Below are 23,942 nucleotides of genomic sequence, written 5' to 3'. Positions count from 1 at the left end.
GAAGTACTGAATTATTCTTTTTCAGAGGTTTAGAGAAAAACATTCCACCTTCACAGCACACTTTTAAGCAAACAACAAATTCTGAAATCTAAATGCAAAGCCCCCCTCGGAGATAGATATTCCATTCCTAAACTTACTTTCTTGTGATTAGGGTGAGTATATCTCAGGCTTGGTCTCAAGGGATTTTCAGTCCTTCTTACAGCAAAATAAAATGTAATAGAATCAAATGTCCCTTGTGCAACATTCTTCAAATCAGAGAACAAAAGGGATTCTGCAGTAGCATTTAGTGGGATCTGGGCAGTATCTTTAGGGTATAGGACATAAAACAGAAGAATGGTAGAGAGAAATCAAATTCTTTAACAGATACACTTTTGTCAAGTGAGGATGTTCAATTTTTATGCAAATAGGGAACGTATAAGAGTTGGTTTGATGGAAAGGAGGTTAGACACTTTCTGTTTAGCAAATAAAAACACGGAAAAATTCTTTTGGTCAGAAAGTGGTGGTGGTTTCAGAGTAGCTAAATTTTAAAGGTCTACCCTAGTGTGTTTCTCTAATGTTTTGTTGCAGGCTTGCTTAGCAATGTCAAGTAAATAAATAATTAACGGGGCAAGGTTGTTATTCACAATTCCCCTGATTTATGATGTGCTTTTTGGGGTCTTGGGATGAAGTGAAGGGATAGGCAGATCCCTGTGCAGAGTTCTACTGGATTGACCAGTTAATTTTTAGCATTCAGACTCCTGACGGCTTTATCACTTTTTATGTGGGGTGACTTGAGATGTCTCCTCATCTCACCTGATACACAGCCTTGGTGGGGAAGTGGCTGGCTAGCATTGAGAGGAACCCCACTTTTAAATGGGCAAGCCCCCATTTATCCCCAGTCCTTGGCCCTTGTGCATCTCTAGATGTGCACTGTGGATTGTAGAGCAGGTGTCATCTGGAGCAGTCATGGGCAATCTTTAGACAAGAAGCCATGTCTTGGCTTCACCCTGATCTGCCCCTATGCCCATTTCCCCTTGCCCTGAGGTACACTGGTGCTTCAGTGGTCCCATCAGTGAGGTGGGCATGTTTCTGGCCAGAGGGGCTGCCAGGAAAGTGCCCCAGCACAGCATCTGGCTTAAGGTTGGTGGGTTTCATAAAATTTTGTGGAACAAAGGGTCAGGATGCCGCTTCTCCTTGGAGTGCTTATTCTCTACAGTATTCTGGGGCCTTGTGGCCCTTTGGCAGTGTGAGAGGTTTTGTGGAATATTTCCGCTAATGATTTTCCACCATCAGATGCCCTCTTGGAATCCATGGGCCTGTATGTTTGCTGTAGCCCTGCCCACTCACTGAGAACCCATCAAAGAGGAAATTATTTAGGGAATAGGGCTGAGAGACCTTTTGCTGCTTTATCTCTATTGTTCCTGGATATTCTGTCCCATTGGTTCTAGAAGTTCCCTCATACTTATCACATGGGATATTCTGAATTTGTGGCTCAAAAAGTAGTGTTCAATGGGGCTGGCCTGGTGGTGTAGTGGTTATGTTTGTGCACTCTGCTTTGGCGGCCTGGGGTTCGCTGGTTTGGATCCCAGGTGCAGACCTACGCACTGCTTATCAAGCTGTGCTGTGGCAGGCGTCTGACATATAAAATAGAGGAGGATGGGCACAGATGTTAGCTCAGGGCTAATCTTCCTCAAAAAAAAAAAAAGTAGTGGTCAATCTTGTGTATAACCTGGTGAAGCCACCAAGACCCTGATACCATGAGGCTGCAGAGCAGGGGGAACTTGGGTCACTGTATATCAAATATGAGACAGTGGCACTTGAAAATAGAGAGGGACATGCATCCCACCCCCAGGGAAGAGCGTGTAGGGACTCCTTTTTCCCAAGCTGTTCTATTCAGAACGTTGCCTTGTAAATATTGGAGATGGTTTAGGATGCCAGAGAGCATTCGGCAACCCATGAATATATTTATATTGACTGATCCCTTAAGGACAGTGGTTTGAAATATTTCATTTGAATTATATTTGATAAACATATGGAAATGCAGTTTACTTTCTGATTTGTTTACTCTGCTTACATGTGGAAGTTTTGGTTCTTTTTTTTTTTTTTAATGCAAGTGGTTGGTTAGAATGGTTCTAATTGGGTTCATTACATTTCTTTACCAGATGCTCTTGGAAACAAATAATATTGTATTACATACTTTGGGGCAACATCTAAGAGTGGTAATTTGTACTTTTTCTTCATTAAGTCTTGGTAGGCCCAAATAATTCGGTCTGATTGGGCGGTCATTAAATAAAAGGATTATTGTACCTAATTTTTGTTTTTGTGTTTCGTAGCAAAAATGCAAAACTGAAGATAGAGTTCTCTCTTTTGAGGAAATGGTATAGGTAGTGGTGACGGTAGGTTTGATTTCTGACTCGCATGCCCAGTAGCTGTGTGACTTTGGGCAAGTTACTCAATACTTCTGTGCCCCATTTTCCTTGTTAATTAATGGTGACTTTTAAAAAAATCGCTACCATATAGATGAGTTAAATGCCAAGCACTCAGAATATTTCTTGTTATAGATTAAAGTCCTCTATATAACTATTAATATTATCATCTCCCATGTGTGCATAAGGTTGCACCGATAAAGAGGTCCAGAACAAATGGTATACAGGACAGGCCCTGTTACACATTGTGGGCTGAAGTGTAAGTTCATGCAGCCTTTCTGGAGAATGCCACTTGGCTTGGTTCCTGGAGGGCAATTAGGTACCGTACATCTAGTTTAAACATATATGCCTTTTGACTTAGTAATCCCATTGCTAGAAATTTTCCCCAGGGATATATACACAACTGTTTGCCAAAATACCTATACAAGGATGTTCACATCAACCAAAATGTCTAAGAGAAGATGGGATAAGTGAATTATGATGCCTCCATCTATTTAACAGGGTCCTGTGCAGCCATTAAAATTGATGAGGTAGCTCTGTAGAGGCAGACCCAGAAAGGTTTTCAAATGAAAAACAGATATAATAGTGTCCATAATATGATCCCTTGTAGATATGCTGTTTTGTGTGTGTGCATGATTTTTTTCCTGTTAGAAGCACCTACAAATAAAGACTATATTGAACAATCAGAGTCTTTAATGGGGTGAAGATTGGTGTGTCTATTCAGAATGGAACCATCCTGAGTTTCCTTGGAAATTCAATTAAAGTTAGAGTGGGTACCTCCTAACCTCCCATGCTTGCACATGTCCAGTGGAAACTTACCTCCTCCCTAGGGCTTAAGTGTAGAGAGCAGGATTGGTGTTGTGTCCTGGGTGTGTGGCGGCCCCAGCTGGCTGGGCCTTCCCTAGAGACAGCTGTTGAGTGAAGGTAGAGAACAGTACTTGAGTCAGCTTCCTGGAATAGATGGCTTCCTTTGTCACTAATGAATGGCAAACCCTTCTCTGGTTTGGGTTCTTCTGGAAGAAAGGCAATATGAATTCAAGAAAGTCTAAATTGATTTTTTAAAACATAGGTGTCTAGACGAAGGTTAACAAATCCTTGGTGGAAGTTGGGCCACTTTCTTTAATGAACAAAAAAGAATGCTATGCTTCATTGATTCCAAGATATGCTTCCCCCCTAGGTATTAACAATCCTGAAACAGGGATGAGTCTTAAAATCAATGATATGAGAAAACATTGGTTCATAGTTTATTTAGCAACATCTTTTCTTTCCTTTTTATTCCTTTCCTTTTACTTTGCTTTCCTTAGTGATACAAGATACAAGTGTAAATGTTGTATTAGAGTCAGTAGAAGTGGCCGTTTTTAACCCAAGGCCTAGGATGGTGGGCAGGCTCTGTAGCTGTCTGTTTAGTTCAAATTAACATGTAGAGAGTTTGTATGTGAAAGATGCCTCTGCAGGGCTTCAAATCCATTTATTCTTATAATTGGTTCAAATATCCCCCCTAAAATTTATGTAAAAAGTTTAACGTATTTTCTCTTTTAATAGTACAGTGGTGTAAATAAACCCTAGAAAGTCTCTTAATTTTTGAACTAGTAGATGCTAAATTATGATCATCTTAGCTATACCGTGGTAATTCATTTTCCCCTTCTACAACAGGAGTTCTTACTATATTCTGGTTTTCCCTGGAAAGATGTTTATTTTACGTATGTATGTATGTATGTATGAATGAATGAATTTTAGAGCAATTTTATGTTCACAGCAAAATCAAGAGGAAGGGAAGGTACAGAGATTTCCCATCTCTCTGCTGACCCTACACTTGCGTAGCCTCCCTCATTATCAGCATCCCCCACCATAGTGGCATGTTTGTTACAATTGATGAACCTACATTGACACATCATTATCACCCAGAGTCCATGATGTACATTACTCTTCACTCTTGGTGGTGTACATTCTATAAGTTTGGACAAATGTATCCATCATTATAGTATCATATAGTGTATTCACTGCCCTAAAGATACTCTGTGCTCCACCTGTTCATCCCTGCCCCCTTTAACCCCGGGCATCATCTCTATAGTTTTGCCTTTTCCGGAATGTCATATAGTTGGAATCATATAGTATGTAGGCTTTTGAGACTGGCTTCTTTCACTTAATATGCATTTAAATATGCATTTAAGGTTGCTCCATGTCTTTTCATGGCTTGAAGCATATTTAGCACTGCATAATATTCCATTGTCTGGATGTACCATAGTTTATCTGTTCAACGAAAGACATCTTGGTGGCTTCCAAGTTTTGGCAGTTCTGAATAAAGCTATTACAAACATCTCTGTGGCTATGAGTTTTCAACTCCTTTGGATAAATACGAAGGAGTGCAATTGTTGGATCATATGGTAAAAGTATGTATAGTTTTGTAGGAAAGCTGTTTTTACTGAGTCCCTTTTTAATTATTTCACGTTATTATTTCTTTCTCATTGTGATTTTTTCATCTTATTCCATTATACCTGTGGTCTCAGAACAAAGAGACTCTTAGGGATCTACAAAGAGGAAGGCCTTGGTTCTCGAGGCCTAAGGGGATCCTGAAGCCCAAAGGCAGGGCATTGTGATGGCTTTATTCTTTGCTAGATCTGCTAAGTACCACTTTGCCTCTGGCTTCCCTTTGGACAAGAGGAACCAGCACCATGACCACTTTCTTGTTCTAGGTACCTTAAGAGGTCAAAGTTATTGTTATCTCCCTTCCAGACACTGTCATGTAAAACGCCTATGTTAGCAGACTATGAGAGAAGGGTAACGACTTTTGGAAATGGATTAAATCAGGAACCAGTCCTGGATAATGACATGTCAAAAGCATGACGTAGGGCTGGCAGAGAATTGGCCAGATGTGTTTCTTAAACAGATTACATTTGCCCTGATTCTTCTGGCTCTTCCGGAAGAACTAGGACTACTATTCTGTCACCTGTTATTCCAGGTACTTTCTTGGTTTAAGGGAGTAAGCATGTCTTTACCAGACATTGCTTCTAAGAGTTCTTACATGTCTTGAAGAAAGCTCCTTGCCAAGCAGGAAGGAAACGGCCAGGTGATGGCCTGGGGACTTCCCTGTGTGCCCTCACCCACCCACCTCATGAAGTCTGGGCAGCCCTGTCATTTGGGCTGTTTGCTGGTGTCTGCAGTTCTGGATGAGTGAGAACATTCTCGTTCCCATTCTGGGTCTGCCCCTACAGACTGGCCTCATCCACATTAAAGGCTTTGTAGTGCCCATAATTTATTACCGATTCTGATTTCTAACATTTTGGTTGCTTCCACTTTGCTATTATAGTTGAGGTTGAAGCAAACTCCTTACTCTGGGGTTCCTGAAATCCAGTGTCAAGCTTTTTGCTTTGAGGAAAAATAGGTTTGGTGGGTTCTCCAAATTCGGCTCTGTGACTGGTAGGAGCCACTTGTCAGTTTAATCGGATACACGGGTTTCTGCAAATGTCACAACAGGCCCACCTGCATCCTAACGGGGTCACTAAATGTTTCGCCTCAGGTGGGCCCCCTCGGCACCCTCCAGAGGATGCTTCAGCCTGCTTTCTGGCAACTCCTATCCCAAGGCTATGCTGGCTTCGTGGTAGACTGTCTGAATACCTTTGGCATCTGCTGGAGGGAGGGCTCAGGGACTAGGAGGATACAGCCTTACAGGGAACCTTTTCTTCTACTTCAGATTCTGGGACATAAGGTCAGTGAAATTATTTAAGGGAAAGAGAAGTTATTACGGTTTCCGTGATGTGAGTTTTCTGCCTGGCTTACAGAACAACTGTGCCTTAAAGATGGGCATCTCTCTCTCTCTCTCTTTTAAGCCTGGAATGAAGATTGTTATTCTTGGAGGTGATGACAGGTTGGTTGAGTTTCTGTGTGGACAGTTAATCCACCTGCTAATCTGGTTTCTTCAGTGAAATAATACATGTAAAACTTTTGGCAGTGTAGCTGGCACAAAGTAAGCCCTCAGTAAATGATAGATGCCAACTTAAAATTGTCCTCTTGTAGTGGAAGGCCTCTTTCCTCATTCAGCTTTTTGCTTGTTCCTCAGAGAATCACATTTTGGAAGATGTGAACAAATGTGTCATTGCTCTCCAAGAGAAAGATGTGGATGGACTGGACCGCACAGCTGGTGCAATCCGAGGCCGGGCAGCCCGAGTCATTCACGTAGTCACCTCAGAGATGGACAACTATGAGCCAGGGGTGTACACAGAGAAGGTGCTGGAAGCCACCAAGCTGCTCTCCAACACAGGTGTGGGAACTCCCTTCCTTATTGGTGCTACCCACACACAGATGGCCATCCTGTTAGTCCAGGCCCTGTGGTTAGGAAGTAGGAGATCAGAACTCCGCTCAGGTCTGGGTGGTATATCAAGACTTGTGAGAAGTTGGTCAGCCAAATTAAGGCCTCGCAAACCCATTTCCTTCATGTGTGCCCCACGATTAATGATGGGAATAATTCTGAACACTCTGTTTAAGATGAAATTCTTAGGTAAGGTTCATGTTGATGAATAAATACTAAATTAAGGAGAGTCCCATTCTTAAGCAAGGCCTCAAGTTAATCTCACTTCAAGTTCTTAACCATCCAAATCCTATATTGCAGAATCTGGTCAGAGACGAAGATTATTTGAGTTTTTATAAAATACGCCATTTAATTTATTTCAGCCATAAATACTTCTCACTTGGGTAGAAGCAGAGGCTCTTCATCATACACTTCGCCTCTTTCTGTCTGAGTGAGGGATTTAGGGAGGGCTGGTAGAATGATGGTGTCTGCTGGGCCAGCAGGATCTGCCATGCTTCTTTTCTCCACAGTCATGCCACGTTTTACTGAGCAAGTAGAAGCGGCGGTGGAAGCCCTCAGCTCAGACCCCGCCCAGCCCATGGATGAGAACGAGTTTATCGATGCCTCCCGCCTGGTGTACGATGGCATCCGGGACATCAGGAAAGCAGTGTTGATGATAAGGGTGAGTAACGGCATTTCAGATGTTTTAACACCTTCTTTCTTATCATTTGCTAAACTTGAGCAATGCATCATTCTGGAACTCAGCAGATGCAGTGGCAGTATATTAAAACCATGAATCTAAAAGCTGTTAGAATGAGATATATTTAATTATGTTGTCTAAAATGACTTTTAGTCGCAAGTTAGAGCCCAAACTTGGGCCGAGAACAGGAGCTAGTATGAGCTGGCCTTGACGATTTAATTTAGGGCAAACAGTCACCACAAATAAGAAGCTTCCATTTGAGTTAAAGGGAAACTACAGAAAATAAAGGCTTTTCAGTTAATTTCAGAGAAGGGAGTATTTCCTTAATGCAAATGGAAGTTATTCTTCACATGGAACACCCTTCTCCTCAAAGGGGTGGCAGGCAGCCAGGATGCTAGAACCCATGTGCTCAAAGTGAGGGTGAGGGACTCGAAGGCCCTGGTGATGCTCCCTGGCTCAGGGCCAAGCATTGAGCCCCTTCACCATGGCTGAATGGAAGTGCCACCTGGTCTGGGCCCATTTGACCTACCTTCTCTGAGAGAGCAACAGTTCTCACTGGCTGAGAGAAAGTCCAGGGCCCACTCTGGGTTGGCATAAACAAAGGGGTTTTGAGAAACTACCAACCTCTCTGTAATGCATCCCCAGGGTGCCGGGCCTGGGTCTCACAGCTGCCTTTCCCATGGCAGTTGATTCCTCACATGCTGTTCTGAGTATAAGCATGTTGCTCTGGAAGCTGAGAGCAGGGCGTGTGCGTAACTCTCCCCACAGCCACCTGGCCACCCTCCACACCTGGGCCAGGCCCTGCCTTAGCCGCAGAGCAGGAGTTGGAGTGCAGTGCCTGCCTGCTGCATTGATGGCTGCTTTGCTATGCTGTCGATCTAGTCGGGTCAGGGGAGTTCATTTATACCTTCATGGTTTGCTAGTCAAACCTCCCAAGGTAGGCAGGGATTCTGTCCCACTTCGTACCCTCTCAGCCTGACAGCCTGCAGAACCTAGCCAGCTTGTCAGGTGCAAACAGAGGCCGTTTCTAAGGCAGTTGCATCAGGTTGGACCAGTTTTGTATGCAGGGTAGAAACACTTGGGCAAGACTGCACTCCTCTTTGAAGTGGAGAGGAAAGAACTGTTCAAGGATCGCCTGCCTGGCTGCTGGCTGTTACTGCAGTCCCCAGGTCACCTGGACATCTTGGGAACTGGAGGCAGGGAGCTGGTTGAGCCTTTTGCTTTCTTCATCCCTGCTGCTGTACTAAAGAAGAACCCATGTTTGGTGGAGGCCTGGCTTCGTTGAATGCAAGGTTATACCCAGCGGCTACATCTCGGTGGTGTGAAGGGATCCCTGGGTCACATGTACTGGTGGTAATGAACACAGCCCTATTTCTCCAGAGTTCTTTCCATGCTGACAAACACCTAGAAGTAGAATAACAGAAACCTTAATGATAAAGAGGAGTTGTTGGGTGTCTGAGGTTAATGTCTTTGGGGATTTAAGTGGGCTGAAACTGCATTCCCTCCAGGGGATACCTGCAAATTCCAGAGCCGCATTGTGGTGAAGCAGGTAGGGTTGTGGGAACCCCTATCCTGGGAGCAGCCTGGAGGTCTATAAGACAGCCATGGTTTAGCTCCTCCCTTATCTTATGCTCTCTGACACTACTCCTGTTTTAATTCACGAATCATCCTTCCAACCCCTGGGCCTCTGTCTGATGTCTTGTCCTCCCTCCACCCAACCTCCCTTCTGTGGTCATAACCCTAGTCCTTGTCATTACCATCATCTACATCATCCCAGTGTCCAGTGTCCTTGTGTGTTGGCTTGCTCTCTCTAGTACTGTGACTCTCAACAATCCTTTGAGTTCACCAGGGTCTTCAGTCAGTTGGTCCTCCCCACTTGTCACCCTCACTCAGCCCCTTAGGTCCTTGCCTCACTTCTTTTCTAGCTTTGAGTCTGTGCTTCATCAATATAATCTCTCTTGCTCCCATTTACTTCCTTATATTTGCCTTGCAGAATACAATCCTAGTGAAATCCTGCCTTCTCCTGCTGAGCATGCTGTAGAAAAGCACAGCCACCCTGTCTGGGGTCACTGACCCCAGGTCTGTCACTGGGCCCTTAGTGCCGTGCAGTGTGGCCCTGGAGTCTAGGAACGTTTCAGACCTTCCTGCTCACCTCAACCTCCCACACCAGTGCCCCATCTTCCGTCTCTGGCCCTGGCGCCTATTTCACTGAGAATATTGAGTCAGTTGGGGCATCTGCCCCCTGCTGCCTCTGTGCCCATGTACCCTGCCTTCCTCCTCTCACTGTGGACCTCCCAGTGTCCCTGACTAAGGCCGTCCCCTGCACTGGATCCCATTCCCTCTTCCTCTAGCCCCTTTCTCCAAGCATACAAACATGCAGTTATTTCTCCCATCCTAAGAAAAAGAAAATCTCTGGGCCCCCCTCCTTCTCAGTCTCGTTTGCTGGTTTTTCCTTATCTTTTCAGCCTCTTACTGTGGGTTTACCCTGTAGAAGAATTCTTGACCTCTTCTCATTCCCTTGGCATGTAAAGACTTGAGAAAATCATCAAAAGGTTGACTCTCCTGAGTTCCACACTCACCTTGCCTACTACCTCTTGCTACTTGATTGTCTAATGGGCACCTCAAGCTTATTATGCCCCAAAGTTTGAGCTCCTTATGTTTCTGCCCCCAGCGTACTCCACCCAGTCTTCATGTGTCATTTGATGGCAACTCTGTCTTTTACTTGCTCAGGTCTAAACCATGGATTCACCCTTGATTCCTCTTTTTGTCTCATAACCCACATCTGTCTATCAGCAAACCCTGTTGGATCTACCTTCACAATAAATAGAGAATCTAAACACTGTTCCCACCCTAGTCTGGGCCACCAGCATCTCTCACCTGGATTCATGCAGTTGCTTCTCAGCTGGTCTCCCTATTCCCATCCCTAGATGCCTGCAGTCTCTTTATCCACTGAGCAGCCAGAGTGATCCTTTTAAGCTTCAATTAGTACATGCATCCACTGCTCAACACTCTCTAAAGACTGCCCATGGCACTCAGTCCTTACTGGCCCACAAGGCCTTCTAGAACCTGAGCCTGTCACCTCTCTGACCTCATCTTTTACTACTCTCCCCTTTGCTCCCAAGGCTCCAGCTGACCCCGTGACATGAGGGTAGTGAGCTGAGTCCCTCAACCATGGCCTCCTTGGTATTCATCCAATTTCCCAGGCAACCTCCTGCCTTGAGGCCTTTGTTCTGGTGACTCCCTCCTGCTGGAGCACTCCTCCCTCAGGTACCTCTCCTGTTCCCACCTTCACTGCCTTGAGGTCTCTGCTCAAATGTCACCTTCTCATGAGACCTTTCCTGACCACCCATATAAAATTACAGTCCCCCTTCACTGCTTTATTTATTTATAGCACTCATCAGTTTCTAATATTTCATATAATTCATTTTTTGTTTGTTGTCATTTCTTCCATTAGAATACAGGCCTATTTCATTTTATTGCCCTTTGCTTTATTGCGCTTTGCAGGTATACTGTGCTTTTTACAAACTGAAGGTTTGTGGGAACTCTGCGCCAAGCAAGTCTGTTGGCGCCATTTTTACAACAGCATTTGCTCACTTCGTGTCTCTGTGTCACATTTTAGTAATTCTCACAATATTTCAAACTTTTTCGTTATTATTGTATTTTTTGTGGTGATCTGTGATCAGTGATCTTTGATGTTGCTATTTCATTGTTGTGGGGCGCCGTGAAGACAGTGAACTTAATTGATGAATGTTGTCTGTGTTCTAACTGCTCCACCAACTGGCCGTTCCCCTTCTCCCGTCTCTCCCCCTCTCCTCAAGACTCCCTGTTTCCTGATAACCATATTGAAATTAGGCCAATTAACAATCCACAATGACCTCAAGTGTTCAAGGGGAAGGAAAAGTTGCATGTCTCTCACTTGAAATCAAAAGCTAGACATGATGTAGTGAGGAAGACATTCAAAAGCTGAGATGGGCCAGTTAGCCAAATTGTGAACGCAAAGGAAAAGTTCTTGAAAAAAATTAAAAGTGCTACTCCAGTGAACATGTGAATGATAAGACAGCAAAACAGCCTTATTGCTGATATGGAGAAAAGTTTTAATGGTCTAGATAGAAGATCGAACCAACCACAGTGTTTCCTTAAAGCAAAGCCTAATCTAGAGCAAGGCCCCGTAACTCTCTTCAATTCTACGAGGTCTGTGAGGAAGCTGCAGAAGAAAAGTTTGACGCTAGCAGAGGTTGGTTCATGAGTTTAAGGAAAGAAGCCGTCTTTATAACATAAAAGTACAAGATGAATCAGCAAGTTATCCAGAAGATCTAGCTAAGATAACTAAAGAAGCCGGCTACACTAAAGAGCAGATTTTCAGTGCAGATGAAACAGCCTTATATTGGAAGAAGATGCCATCTAGGACTTTCACAGCTAGAGAGGAGAAGTCAATGCCTGGCTTCAGAGCTTCAAAAGGCAGGCTGACTCTCTTGTTAGGGGCTGATGCAGCTGGTGACTTTAAGTTGAAGCCAATGCTCATTTACCATTCTGAAAAATCCTAGGGCCCTTAAGAATTATGCTAAATCTACTCTGCCTGTGCTCTATAAATGGAACAACAGAGGCTGGAGGACAGCACATCTGTTTACAACATGGTTTACTGAATATTTCAAGCCTACTGTTGAGACCTACTACTCAGGAAAAAAGATTCCTTTTAAATGTTACTGCTCATTTACAAGGCACCTGGTCACCCAAGAGCTCTGATGGAGATGTACAACGAGATTAATGTTTTCATGCCTGTTAACACAACATCCATTCTGCAGCCCATGAATGAAGGAGTAATTTTGACTTTCAAGCCTTACTGTTTAAGAAATACATTTTTTAAAGTTATAGCTGCCAAATAAAGATAATGATTACTCTGATGGATCTGGGCAAAGTAAATTGAAAACCTTCTGGAAAGGATTCAGCATTCTAGATGTCATTAAGAACATTCGTGATTCATGGGAAGAGGTCAAAATATCAACATTAGCAGGAGTTGGGAAGAAGTTTATCCGAACCCTCATGGATGACTTCGAGGGGGTTCAAGAAGACTTTAGTGGAGGAAGTAACTGCAGGTGTGGTGAAAGTGGCGAGAGACCTGGAATTAGAAGTGGAGCCTGAAGACGTGACTGAATTGCTGCAGTCTCCTGATAAAACTTTAACAGATGAGGAATTGCTAGTTATGGATGAGCAAAGAAAGTGGTTTCTTGAGATGGAATTTGCGCCTGGTGAAGATGCTGTGAAGATGGTTGAAATGAAAACAAAGGATTTAGAATTTACATCAACCTAGTGGATAAAGCAGCGGCAGGGTTTGAGGGGATTCACTCTGATTTTGAAAGAAGTTCTACTGTGGGTAAAATGCTATCAAACAGCATCACATGCTACAGAGAAATCGTTCATGAAAGGAAGAATCAATCAATGCAGCAAACTTCATCGTTGTCTTATTTTAAGACATTGCCACAGCCGATCCAATTGTTAGCAGCCACCGCCTCGATCAGTCAGCAGCCATCAACATCGAAGCACGACGCTCCAGAAGCCAAAAGATTATGACTCACTGAAGGTTCAGATGATGGTTAGCATTTTTTAGCAGTAAAGTATTTTTTAAGGTATGTACATATTTTTTAGACATAATGCTGTTGCACACTTAATAGACTATAGTGTAAACATAACTTTTACATGCACTGGGAAAGCAAAATATCCCTGTGACTTTATCGCTATATTCACTGTATTGTGGTCTGGGACTGAACCTGCAATATCTCCGAGGTGTGCCTATGTATATAGGAGCAGGGATTTTTGTCTGTGTTAGTGATTTTGTACCTCCAGGGCCCAGAACACTGCTTGGCACACACAAACTCAGCGAACAAAAGAATGAGTAACAGGTATTTGGTTTTTTTGACAAGAACAATTCTTGGGTCTGTGATGGGCTCTTGGGGGCAGTGCAGAAGTGGAGATCATGTTAGGAGGCCCACCTTTGAGAATGCGCTTCCAGAGACTCAGCTCTCACCAAAACTCTAAAGGGATCTGTGACCCCAGGATTAAAATGGCCAATGGTGGTGTGGTATTTTGTGCTGCCAAGTCTGTGAGACTCTAGGATCTGGCATTGACAGGCTCTCTGTGGCTCACTAATGCCTCATGTGACTTCCGCTGTCCTCGCCTCATCTGATTGAGGGACAGGCCTGGACTGCACGTGTACAAGATATTCTTGGCAGTTTCAGATGCTTTCTCACGCGTCCTCTCATTTGAGGTTCACAGCAGCCCTCGGGCCAGGCTCTGACTAGGTCCTGGTGCAGAGGAGGGACTCACCTCACTGCCCTCCTGTCATAGGCTGGTTGGCTGGGACAAGAGCCAACCCCAGCTGTTCTGCCTGCTGCCTTGGTACTGATAACTTCCAGAAGATGACATTATGTTTCTAGTCAGCAGCTAATCATGAGAGGCTGGAGGTTGTGCAAAATAAGAATTTTGTTTCATAATTAAAGCAAAGAGTTAGGACCAGTAATCAGTCCCTTTGGTATTTTCTCAGACCTTACCTGCCATTTTCTCTCTTTTTTCCTTTGATAAAAGTAAAAAAAAAAAAAAGTAGCACATAAAAATACATTGCTTGGGGCCAGCCTGATGGTGCAGCAGTTAAGTTTGCACCTTCCGCTTCGGCGGCCTGGGGTTCGCCAGTTTGGATCCCAGGTGCGGACATGGCACTGCTTGGCAAACCATGCTGTGGCAGGCGTCCCACATAGAAAGTAGAGGAAGATGGGCACGGATGTTAGCTCAGGGTCAGTCTTTCTCAGCAAAAAAAGGAGGATTGGCAGCAGTTAGCTCAGGGCTAATCTTCCTCAAAAAAAAAAAAAACAACAAAAACCAAATAAACAAAAAATACATTGCCTATTTTTACGCCTCAGGGCAGCCTTTGGTACAAAAAAAAGACCCAGGACAGTTCTCACCTTTGTCTTAAGATGCAGGTGTTGGAGAAGTACATTAAGAAGTGAAAACCTCATGTCAAACGGAGAGTCTTGACTCATTGGTAGAAGTTGAAGCCCTAACCCCCATTAAGGAACCCCTAGGCCCTTTGGGAAATGCTGGTGTGGTGCCCTCGCCTGCTCTTTGTTGGATGGGCCACCCGACATGTGCATCACCGAGGCAGGGTCTCAGACAAATAATGAGCGATTTTAAGTTTATCACCCATCACTGTTTGCAACACTGCACGTGAAAATCCAGAATTCTGAGTGTCATACATGGGCCCAGGGGCTGTGCATCCAGAGGTTAGGGACAGCTGGAGGCCGGAGGTCCAGGGCTGTGTCTGACTCATGATCTCTATCTTGGTGGTAGACCCCTGAGGAGTTGGATGACTCCGACTTTGAGACAGAAGACTTCGATGTCAGAAGTAGGACAAGCGTCCAGACAGAAGATGATCAGCTGATAGCTGGCCAAAGCGCCCGGGTAAGGAACAAGTTTAACTTGTTCTGCAGATCTTCCCTTTTCCTCTCAGGTCTTGGCTTTTTCTTTTCTAGGAAAACACTCTCAGTATTAAGAGCATCATTTTTCCTCTTTTCTCTGGCAGTAGGACTGAAGTTAGCCTAAGCTGTGGCACCTGCTAGTCAATTGTAGTTTCCTCCAAAATGTCTCCTTTGCTGGGAGCAAGGCAGGAACTTGGGCCTCCTCAGCTGTGCTCTGGGGCTGTGGTTGACAGGGCCCTGCATCAGGAAAGCCCTAGGATCTAGTCAATGCAATGTTTGTTAAAAGGATTGTGAAATCCGAAAAAGATTGCTGTTTTCGCCCGTCTCAGTGATACCATGGGTATGAACTATTTAATTGTTGATGGGTTAAAAAAAAAATAACAGTGGTACATTCAAGAAAATCAGTCAGAGCCACTGCATTCATTTGAGTCATTAAATCTTCAGTCAATAGCATTTATGTTTTGGGGAGGATGCCAAGAAATATTTCTAAGGAGTCTTTTTCACTCCTTAGAAATCATTTTGAACAGCGAGTGCATCCCTGCTTTAGGCCTCACTTGGTCATGAGCATTTTGGGAATTTTAGCGGGAAGAACCCGAGGCCTGGAGTCTGTGGGGCTTGAGGTGGGCATCAGGCCTCCAGGTGTTGCTTTGATAAGGTTTAAATGCCATCTGAAGTAGCTAAAATGTATATTCCTTAGCACATTCTCTTCTCCTTTCCCTCTTCAAAATTTACACTCTAAAACCACGTCCAGTTCACCTTGAAAAGTTGGAGGTGTAGTGTAGCCACAGGAAGTGTCCATTTGGGGCCCTCCAGGGAAAGGGCTCCACACATCGGCCCCTTCTGTTATCTCCTCTACTCACGGCAGGAGGCAGAGGATGAAACTTTTAAAGAATTAAGTTAAGCAGATTCTGTCCCTGTACAGGTGTGATCACGAAGCTTCCACATTAGCCTTCTGTCCCTTACCCTCTGTTTTCTCGACACTAAAACTTATTCTTGAAAGTGGGTCGGGAATTCAGGCTGCCGTAAACTTCTGCACAAAATGAGAAGAAATGGCCCTTCAGGCAAAATGAAACCTATTAAAGCATTATCCTACCTATGTCATAGATTGCTTGGTAGAAATGTTCTTGGCTAATGCACTGTGAGAACTTCATATTCTCTTTATGTGAGAGCTTTCTGTGCTTCTGATTTTAGGCGATCATGGCTCAGCTTCCCCAGGAGCAAAAAGCAAAGATTGCGGAACAGGTGGCCAGCTTCCAGGAAGAAAAGAGCAAGCTGGATGCCGAAGTGTCCAAGTGGGACGACAGTGGTAACGACATCATTGTGCTGGCCAAGCAGATGTGCATGATTATGATGGAGATGACGGACTTTACCAGGTGAGCAGTGCCCAGCCCCCACCAGCCACACAGAGGGCAGCTTTCCTCCCGACAGGTCAATTCAGACAGGCAGGACCGTGCCGCTTTGTGGACATCTTCTCTGTTCCACTCCTTTCTAACTATGAAAGGCGTCATATACAATGATCCTTGTTCTCTTTTTTCAGAGGTAAAGGACCGCTCAAAAATACATCAGATGTGATCAGCGCTGCCAAGAAAATTGCTGAGGCAGGATCCAGGATGGATAAGCTTGGTCGTACCATCGCAGACCACGTAAGTGACAGAATTGCTTCATCCTGGCTCAGGCAGCCCAGCCTGGTGCATTCCAAGGTGGCAATAATGATTTTTCATGGGACACAGCACTCTTCTCATCTCAAAAATAGTTCTTAACTCACCAACTTGCTTTATTAATACCAGCATAGATTTTTAAGGATTTCGGAATTCTTGTTTCTTCTTTGACAAGTCTTAGGAGGTAGGCCCGGTTTGCATTAGAGCACATCTCTGGAGCAGGTGTGTATGTTCTGTAAACTTCCCGTGGTTGACAGCTAAAACCAGCCTCTGCTGTTGACTGTTGTGTATTTGTTACCTTTCACTTCTCTTCAGAACTTCAGCTCTGGGCAGGAGCTGCTTGTGCAAACCCTAACACACTGAAACCAGGTGTGTAAGATTTGTCTTCCTATAGATTTATTTCATATAAGAATCAGGAGCCTGTTTGGCTAGTGCTTTCAAAGGTTAATGTGCCCAGTTGGGAACAGACATCTTTGTCCTCAGCACTGCGTGTTCTCGACCGCCCAGCCTTCATCCTTTTATTCCTGATACTGATATATCAAAAAATATGGTTCTTACTTCCTGGCAAGTTTGCATTTCCCTTGATGCTCCAAGACTTATTATCAAAGACAGTGTTTTTCAGTTACAGTTTTTCTCTGCAGTTACTAACTCTTCCTACCCCTTTCCCTGAAGTATCCCAGCTGCAGGCTGAGTGACAGCGATTCTCCATCACTCAAGCCACAGACTCAGAAGTCATCCTTGACTCCCCCTCTCTCATGTAATCCAGTACTAAGCCCTACTGCTTCTCCTGGCCTCACAGATCTTGACACCAGCCAGTCTTTTCCTCTCTGCAACCACCAGCTCGGTCCAGACCTCGGCCGCATACCTGGACTCCCATGGCCTCTCCTCACTGGCTTCCCACTCTTCCCTCCATCCTCCACACAGTTGCTAACACGGTCTTCTTATATGATCATCTTAAAATGCAAGTCAGATATGGCTCTGCCCTGCTTCAGTAGCTTCTTAAAACTCAAAGTCTCCAGCATGGTCTCAGACTTCATTTCATGCCACGCTCTCACTGCGCCCCAGCCTCACAGGTTCGAAGTGTTTGCTGTAGACACTTGAGAGGTACTCCATGTTTCCTTCTTGGGAAAAGCCTCTTAAGCCGGCCCTGAGCTTCCCTGTGCCTGGTCAAGACCTCATGGTCCCCACGTGCTCTCTTCTTGCTTTGGTTTAACTCAGTTGTCCTCCATCTTTGCCTGAAGTGAACATCTCCTTTCATCAGGCCTTTACAGTGTGCATTGTAACTGAGCAGATAAAGTGCTTCTGAGCAGAAGAGCTATTTGGATGGTTATTAGCTAGCTCAAAGCACTCTGACTTTCCTCCAGAGCCAGGCTCTTACTTGCTGAGGCTTTTTCTCACCTTGAGGGGCATGGGCCCAAGCAGAGAGTAGCCTAGGTCTGTGACTGTCCCAGATAATTGGATAACTCATCTTTCTTGCCCTTTGCTCAGTAAGGAGAGAAGCCTGTTGGTGGCACACTGAGCCTTTCAGAAATAGCCCTGGGGGTGGGGTGTGTTTGGACCGGGCCCAGAGTGCTTGATGCTCAGCCTACTCTCCCCTCAGTGCCCAGACTCGGCCTGCAAGCAGGACCTGCTGGCCTACCTGCAGCGCATCGCCCTCTACTGTCACCAGCTCAACATCTGCAGCAAAGTCAAGGCCGAGGTGCAGAACCTTGGTGGGGAGCTCGTTGTCTCCGGGGTAAGTCTTATTCGTGAAAAGAAGTGGTTGGTAAGAATGTGCTTTTGAAACGAAAGTAGCCTCTTGTCCACATACACTCCTCACCTGCCCTGAACTGGGAAAGTGTGCTGTGAAAAACCTGAAGTTTCTCTTCAGTCCTTGGAGGCCAAGGACTGCATATCGCCGCTTCCTGCTGAACTGCAGTTCTGTTTAGCAGGGCACAGTTCGTGACAGCTTGGAGCCATCACAGGGCTGGCCTCTTCCCTTTTGCTGGCTGCTCATTGGGAAAAATATTTTTATCTTCCTTGCTTTTCTTTCCCCAGAGAGGAATTGAGCCTGTTCAAAAATTGCGAAGATGATGTAGATAGGCTTTCTCAAACCTCCTCCACCCCTCACAGTGCCCGAGTAGTCTCTCTTCCATTGTCTGTTCACCATGTCACAGCCTGGTCCCCCTGTCACCTTGAACAGGGGAAAGAGGACGCCTCGCTCTGTGTGCTGGGCTCCACGGATTGCCTGTGGCTTCTGCTAACCCCACGGAATTTCCTTTCAGAGAACTATTTTGTATGTTGGACTCACTGACAGCATTTGCTCACCTGCTACAGCATAAATGCCTGTCTCTGGGGAGCAATTATCCCTCTTCTCTAAATGAGCGAGGAGACCCCCTGGGTCATGACTGAAAATGGTGCGTTTCTGTCTCAGAGGGCTGGCTCCGTGCCTGCTCCTCCGTGGCCGTTCACAGTGCTTGTGGTTATAACTCTGCGATCACTCAGGAAGGTGCAGAGCCTCCTCCAGCTTGTGTGAGTGAATAAAAACTTGCTGAGGGGTGGAGGCAGGCAAGGGGATGGTGCCTTATGTTTTTGTTACTACTCCCTTTTCTTCTTCAAAAGATCTGAAAAACACAGGTGTTTTCAGGGTATTTGGACAAGAGTAGGCAGCCGCGAGGAGAGCTAACCAGGAGCGGGGCTGCTGCTCAGCCCTGTCCTGGATGGGGAGAAGCGGGGACTCCCCCCTCAGGCACTGACAGTCCCCCAGTGCACATGGGGCTGGAGGTCAGGCCTGTGGTCTTCACTGCCCCCATCTGTGCCTCTTAGGTGGACAGCGCCATGTCCCTGATCCAGGCCGCCAAGAACTTGATGAACGCCGTGGTGCAGACAGTGAAGGCGTCCTACGTGGCCTCCACCAAATACCAGAAGTCTCAGGGCATGGCTTCCCTCAACCTCCCGGCTGTGTCGTGGAAGATGAAGGCACCTGAGAAGAAGCCCTTGGTGAAGAGAGAGAAACAGGATGAGACACAGACCAAGATTAAACGGGCATCTCAGAAGAAGCACGTGAACCCGGTTCAGGCCCTCAGTGAGTTCAAAGCCATGGACAGTATCTAAGGCTGCCCTAGCCAGCTGCCCCCACCCCTTGGGGCCCCTAAAGATCAGTCACTGTTCTTCACTCAAGTGTATTTGCTACATAGAACACTGCTGTTAGATTCCACAGGGAAATAGGCAGAGTTTAAACTTGGCCAGGTGGTGAATTTTTGAAGGCCATATTTGTCTTTAAGTTGGTCAAAAATACCTTTAGAATTCAGGAGCATATTTCCAGCTATATTTTTTTTATAAGATTAAAGAAAAATAAAAATTCCATAACCAAAGAGAATCTCACATTAACTTGTTATTAACACTCTTGACCGAGTTGTGAGGCCCATTCTGTTTGAGAGAAGGAGATCTACCAGCCCCAGGTTCCAGCGGTTTGGCTGGTTATTATGTGACCAAAGACGACCCAGAGTGAGCAACCTGGGTGTCTTAGGAAGCTATCCCTGGAGGAGGAACGTTCCCAGAAAGGTCTTGAAAGGGACGTAGCACACAAAACTCAGTAAGACATAATGTATCATGAAGAAAACGGATTACTCTCTTTATGACATGCAATGAGAATTTTAATGCATGGTTACAATTACTAATGTACTCTGCTGCAGGACATTAATAAAGTTGCTTTTTTCAGGCTAGAATGTTGTGATGCTGTAATCAGAACATGCTTTTTTCCCTTTCTTTGGCTTCAAATGCAAATTCATCATTGGGCTCACTTCTAATAATTGCAATGTTTCCTGCCTTGGGCTTGCAACAGAAGCCTGACAAAAATAGTGTTTACTTAGGCAATAATTTTGACTTTACCTTATTTGTGATTACTATAGCGATTACTATAGCTACAAGGTATAATTTTACTGTCTTATTTAAATTTTATGAATTTGAATGTTTTTTACACTAACTTTTCCCAATAAAGTCCACTATGAAACCAAGCCTGAGCGGCCAAAGTCATTTCCTTTGCCTTCCAGTAGTGCGGAGTCTTACATTAAATGTCACCTGCAGTGCTCGGGCCCTCCCGGTGTCCCTCCTCCCCTGGGACAGTGTTGCTCAGTGAGGAGACTATGCCCGTGGCTCCAGGCCAAGGGCTGCACGGCCTTGTAGCTTCCGTGCCAGTGTACCAGGGAGGGCTGTGCCAACCTCAGGAATTCACGTGTTGTGCTTCAAGGTGCAGGTCAAAACCCTGGAGGCATCCTTGACATCTCCATGGATATCACCCCCTCTCTCTTCTGAATCATTCCCATCAGCTTAAACCATACGTTGATAATAGCTGCCTAAAAATAAAATCCCTCCTTAATTTAACCCCATGTCCCTTCCCAGCAAACATCCCCACCTTAAGCAGAACTGCCTAAAGGATGTGTGTGGTCCTTGTCTCCTCTTCCTCATGTCTGTTCTCTCTGCCATTCCACTCAGCTCTGGTCCCCACCACTCTACTACGGTCCTCCCTGTTAAGGGGGCCGTCCTCCACCCCATCACACAGACCAGCTCTGTCTCCTTACCAACCTCACAACTAGTGGCCCAGGTGAATGCTCCCTCCAGAAAGCTGCTCACTTGACTTCTGGAACACTGCGCTCTGGTTTTGTCTTCCTTACTGAGCGCTCCTGCTTTTCCTAGTTGTTCAAAGTTGCACTGTCCCAGGGCTCAGTCCCTGGGCCTCTTCTCTTCTCTGGCTCTACTCACTCTTCTGGTCTTAGCCAGACTTCTGGCTTTAAATACTGTCCAAATACCGACTTCTCCTGGGATTCAACTTTTATAATTGCCTGCCTCCTAAACTCTGCACTTGGATTTTTTTTTAGAGAACTTTTCTTTTTTTGAGGAAGACAGACTAGCCCTGAGCTAACATCCATGCCCATCAGCCTCTACTTTTTTTTTTCTGTGTGGGACGCCTGCCACAGCATGGCTTGACAAGCACTGTGTAGGTCCACCCACACCTGGGAGCCAAACTGGCAAACCCTGGGCTGTGCCACCAGGCTGGCCCCTGGATGTCTCACTAAATCTCTCAAACTGGACCTGCCCAAATTCTTATCTTTGAAATGTATGCCAGGTCCAACTACTTACCACTTCTGTTTACTGTCACCTGGTCTCAGCCCTCATCACTGTGTTAGTTATCTATTACCATGTGACAAATCGCCCCCAAACTTAACAGCTAAAACAGCAAACCTGTTTATTACCTCACAGTTCCTGAAGGTCAAGAATCCAGAGCCGCTTAGTGGGAGGTTCTGACTCGGGGTCTCTCATGAGGCCACAGTCTCTGAAGGCTTGATGGGCTGGAGGGTCTGCTTCCAAGCTCCTTCACATGACTGCTGGCAGAAGGCCTGGCTCCATGCCATGCAGGCCTTCCCATAGGGCAGCTCACAGTGCAGTAGCGGACTTCCCCAGAGTGGGTGATCCAAGAGAACGGCAACCAGATGGAAGCCACAGTGTTGTTAAAAACCTGATCTTGAAAGTGATAGACCATCACTTCCACTGTATTCTACTGGACACAGACCCCCCCCCCCCCCACACTGTGGGAGGGGACAGTACAAGGGGGTAAAGGCTGGAAGGTGGACTCCCACAGCCATATGTACCCAGACCATTGCAGTAAACCCCCCTTCCACACACACACGCTTCCCTGAACATCCTCTTCCTTCACACGAGTCCCCACAGCAGTCACAACGATCCCCATAAAACAAGTCAGTGTCATTCTCTTAGCCCACACCTTCCAGTAGCTTCCATCTCAGTAAAAGCCAAAATCCTAGATGACCTTCTTTGTCATTCGCCCTTTGCACTTGTGGTTCCACTTCTCGAATGCACTTTTCCCAGATAACCCTATGCTTTCTTAAGGTTTCCTTTAGGTGTTTCATCAAGTCCATTTATCAGAAAGACCTTCTCTGATAAATCCTTAACTTGCCCTCTCTTTCTTATGGCTTTACATATCCGTTTGGGTGGGAATCTTTATTTTGTTCATTACTGACTCTCCAAGGCCCCTGGGGGATCTCTGGTGGGACTGGAAGGCGCTGGCCACCACCCTCCAACCCTTGTGAACTCAGGATTCAGGCTGACTCTTGGGACATTCTCATGGCTTTTTTTTTTTTTAAGATTTTATTTTTTTCCTTTTTCTCCCCAAAGCTCCCCAGTACATAGTTAGTTGTATATTCTTCGTTGTGGGTCCTTCTAGTTGTGGCATGTGGGACGCTGCCTCAGTGTGGTTTGATGAGCAGTGCCATGTCCGCGTCCAGGATTCGAACCAATGAAACACTGGGCCTCTTGCAGCGGAGCGCGCGAACTTAACCACTCGACCACGGGGCCAGCCCCACTCTCATGGCTTTTTTTGCCATCAGTTTGTCACAGTCCAAACTCTTCCAGACCTGAGCTCCAGCACATCTGTCCCCAGCTGCTTCACCTCATCTGCTGGATGTCCTCCAGCCCTGCACCCCAGCAGTCCCCATCCAGTCTTCCTCCTAACTCATCTACTTCTCGCCAGCAGAGGCCAAGACCCCACCCCACATCTGGATTGCTGCAAAGCCTCCTAAATGAGCCTCCTATCCAGCCCACAGGATCCATTCTCCATTCTCCATCTAGTAGCGAAGGAATCTTCTGAAAATACCTCCTAAAGAGTCAAGCCTCTGCATAAAGCCCTCTGCCTGGGGCTGCCCACTGCCCACCTGACATGCTGGCAGCCCTGTTCATGGTCTCTGCAGTGTCTGGTACTGTGACCCTGCCCTCTGCACCCACGCTGACCCCTGGAGGCGGTTCCCGGGACACCCCTGTGGTCTCCCTGTGAGTCCATCACTTGCATGTCTGGGTTATCACCTTTGCCATATCGTCGTCCCAAGCAAAATACCATTATTTACTTGAAAAGACTAACTTTTGTTTAACTTTGCCTCCTTCTAAGCAGTATCTATGAAATCACGTGTGATGTGCTAGTTACAGTTTTTCTAACATACTTTAAAATAACATTTTAATAATAAGTGTTTCATTAATGTATCACCTAAAATCATCCCTTGTACAATGGGAAACACTGGCCCACAGCTGCCTCTTGCTCCCCCAGGCTGAGCCCTCTCAGCCATGGCACATGGTGTTAGAGTGCCAGCCCCCATGGGACTGACCCGCATTCCTTCAGGGAATAGACAGCGTTGGTCTTGTTGACCCCATTGTCCAGCAAAGGGCCTGGCACTTGCTTGAGAAATATTCTTGAACCATTTGAACCATTCATTGATTAAACCAATCAAAAGATAACAGAAGGCAAAAAGCGGACAACTGAGGAGGCACCAGAGGCCCTGCCCAGAAATACCGAAATCCTCCTCTGTCCTCCTCAGAGAGCACACTCTAAAGATGCTCAAGCCTGGGCTGAGCATGAGGGAGCTTTGCCTCACCCTGTCCTTAGGG

At 45.7% G+C, this 23,942-nt stretch overlaps 1 protein-coding gene across 6 annotated transcripts in view; it reads left to right on the top strand.

Annotated features, from left to right (window-relative positions):
• CTNNA1 (catenin alpha 1) overlaps window positions 1-20,509 on the top strand; it is a 311,563-nt gene extending 291,054 nt beyond the window's left edge. For all 6 annotated transcript variants that reach the window (XM_070518130.1, XM_070518129.1, XM_070518127.1 and 3 more), the window contains 7 exons: window positions 6,463-6,663; window positions 7,221-7,372; window positions 14,729-14,839; window positions 16,048-16,229; window positions 16,394-16,499; window positions 18,115-18,249; window positions 19,320-20,509. In XM_070518130.1, the coding sequence (XP_070374231.1) occupies window positions 6,463-6,663; window positions 7,221-7,372; window positions 14,729-14,839; window positions 16,048-16,229; window positions 16,394-16,499; window positions 18,115-18,249; window positions 19,320-19,607 (1,175 nt within the window). In that variant the 3' untranslated portion in view covers window positions 19,608-20,509. The remainder of the gene's footprint in view (window positions 1-6,462; window positions 6,664-7,220; window positions 7,373-14,728; window positions 14,840-16,047; window positions 16,230-16,393; window positions 16,500-18,114; window positions 18,250-19,319) is intronic.
• The last annotated feature ends 3,433 nt before the right edge of the window (window positions 20,510-23,942 follow it).

This window comes from Equus asinus, chromosome 9 (genome assembly GCF_041296235.1).
Source record: "Equus asinus isolate D_3611 breed Donkey chromosome 9, EquAss-T2T_v2, whole genome shotgun sequence".
In the NCBI taxonomy this organism is placed as follows: domain Eukaryota; kingdom Metazoa; phylum Chordata; class Mammalia; order Perissodactyla; family Equidae; genus Equus; species Equus asinus.
The sequence above is the reverse complement of the archived record's forward strand: the minus strand, read 5'-3'. Positions and strand labels throughout refer to the sequence as shown.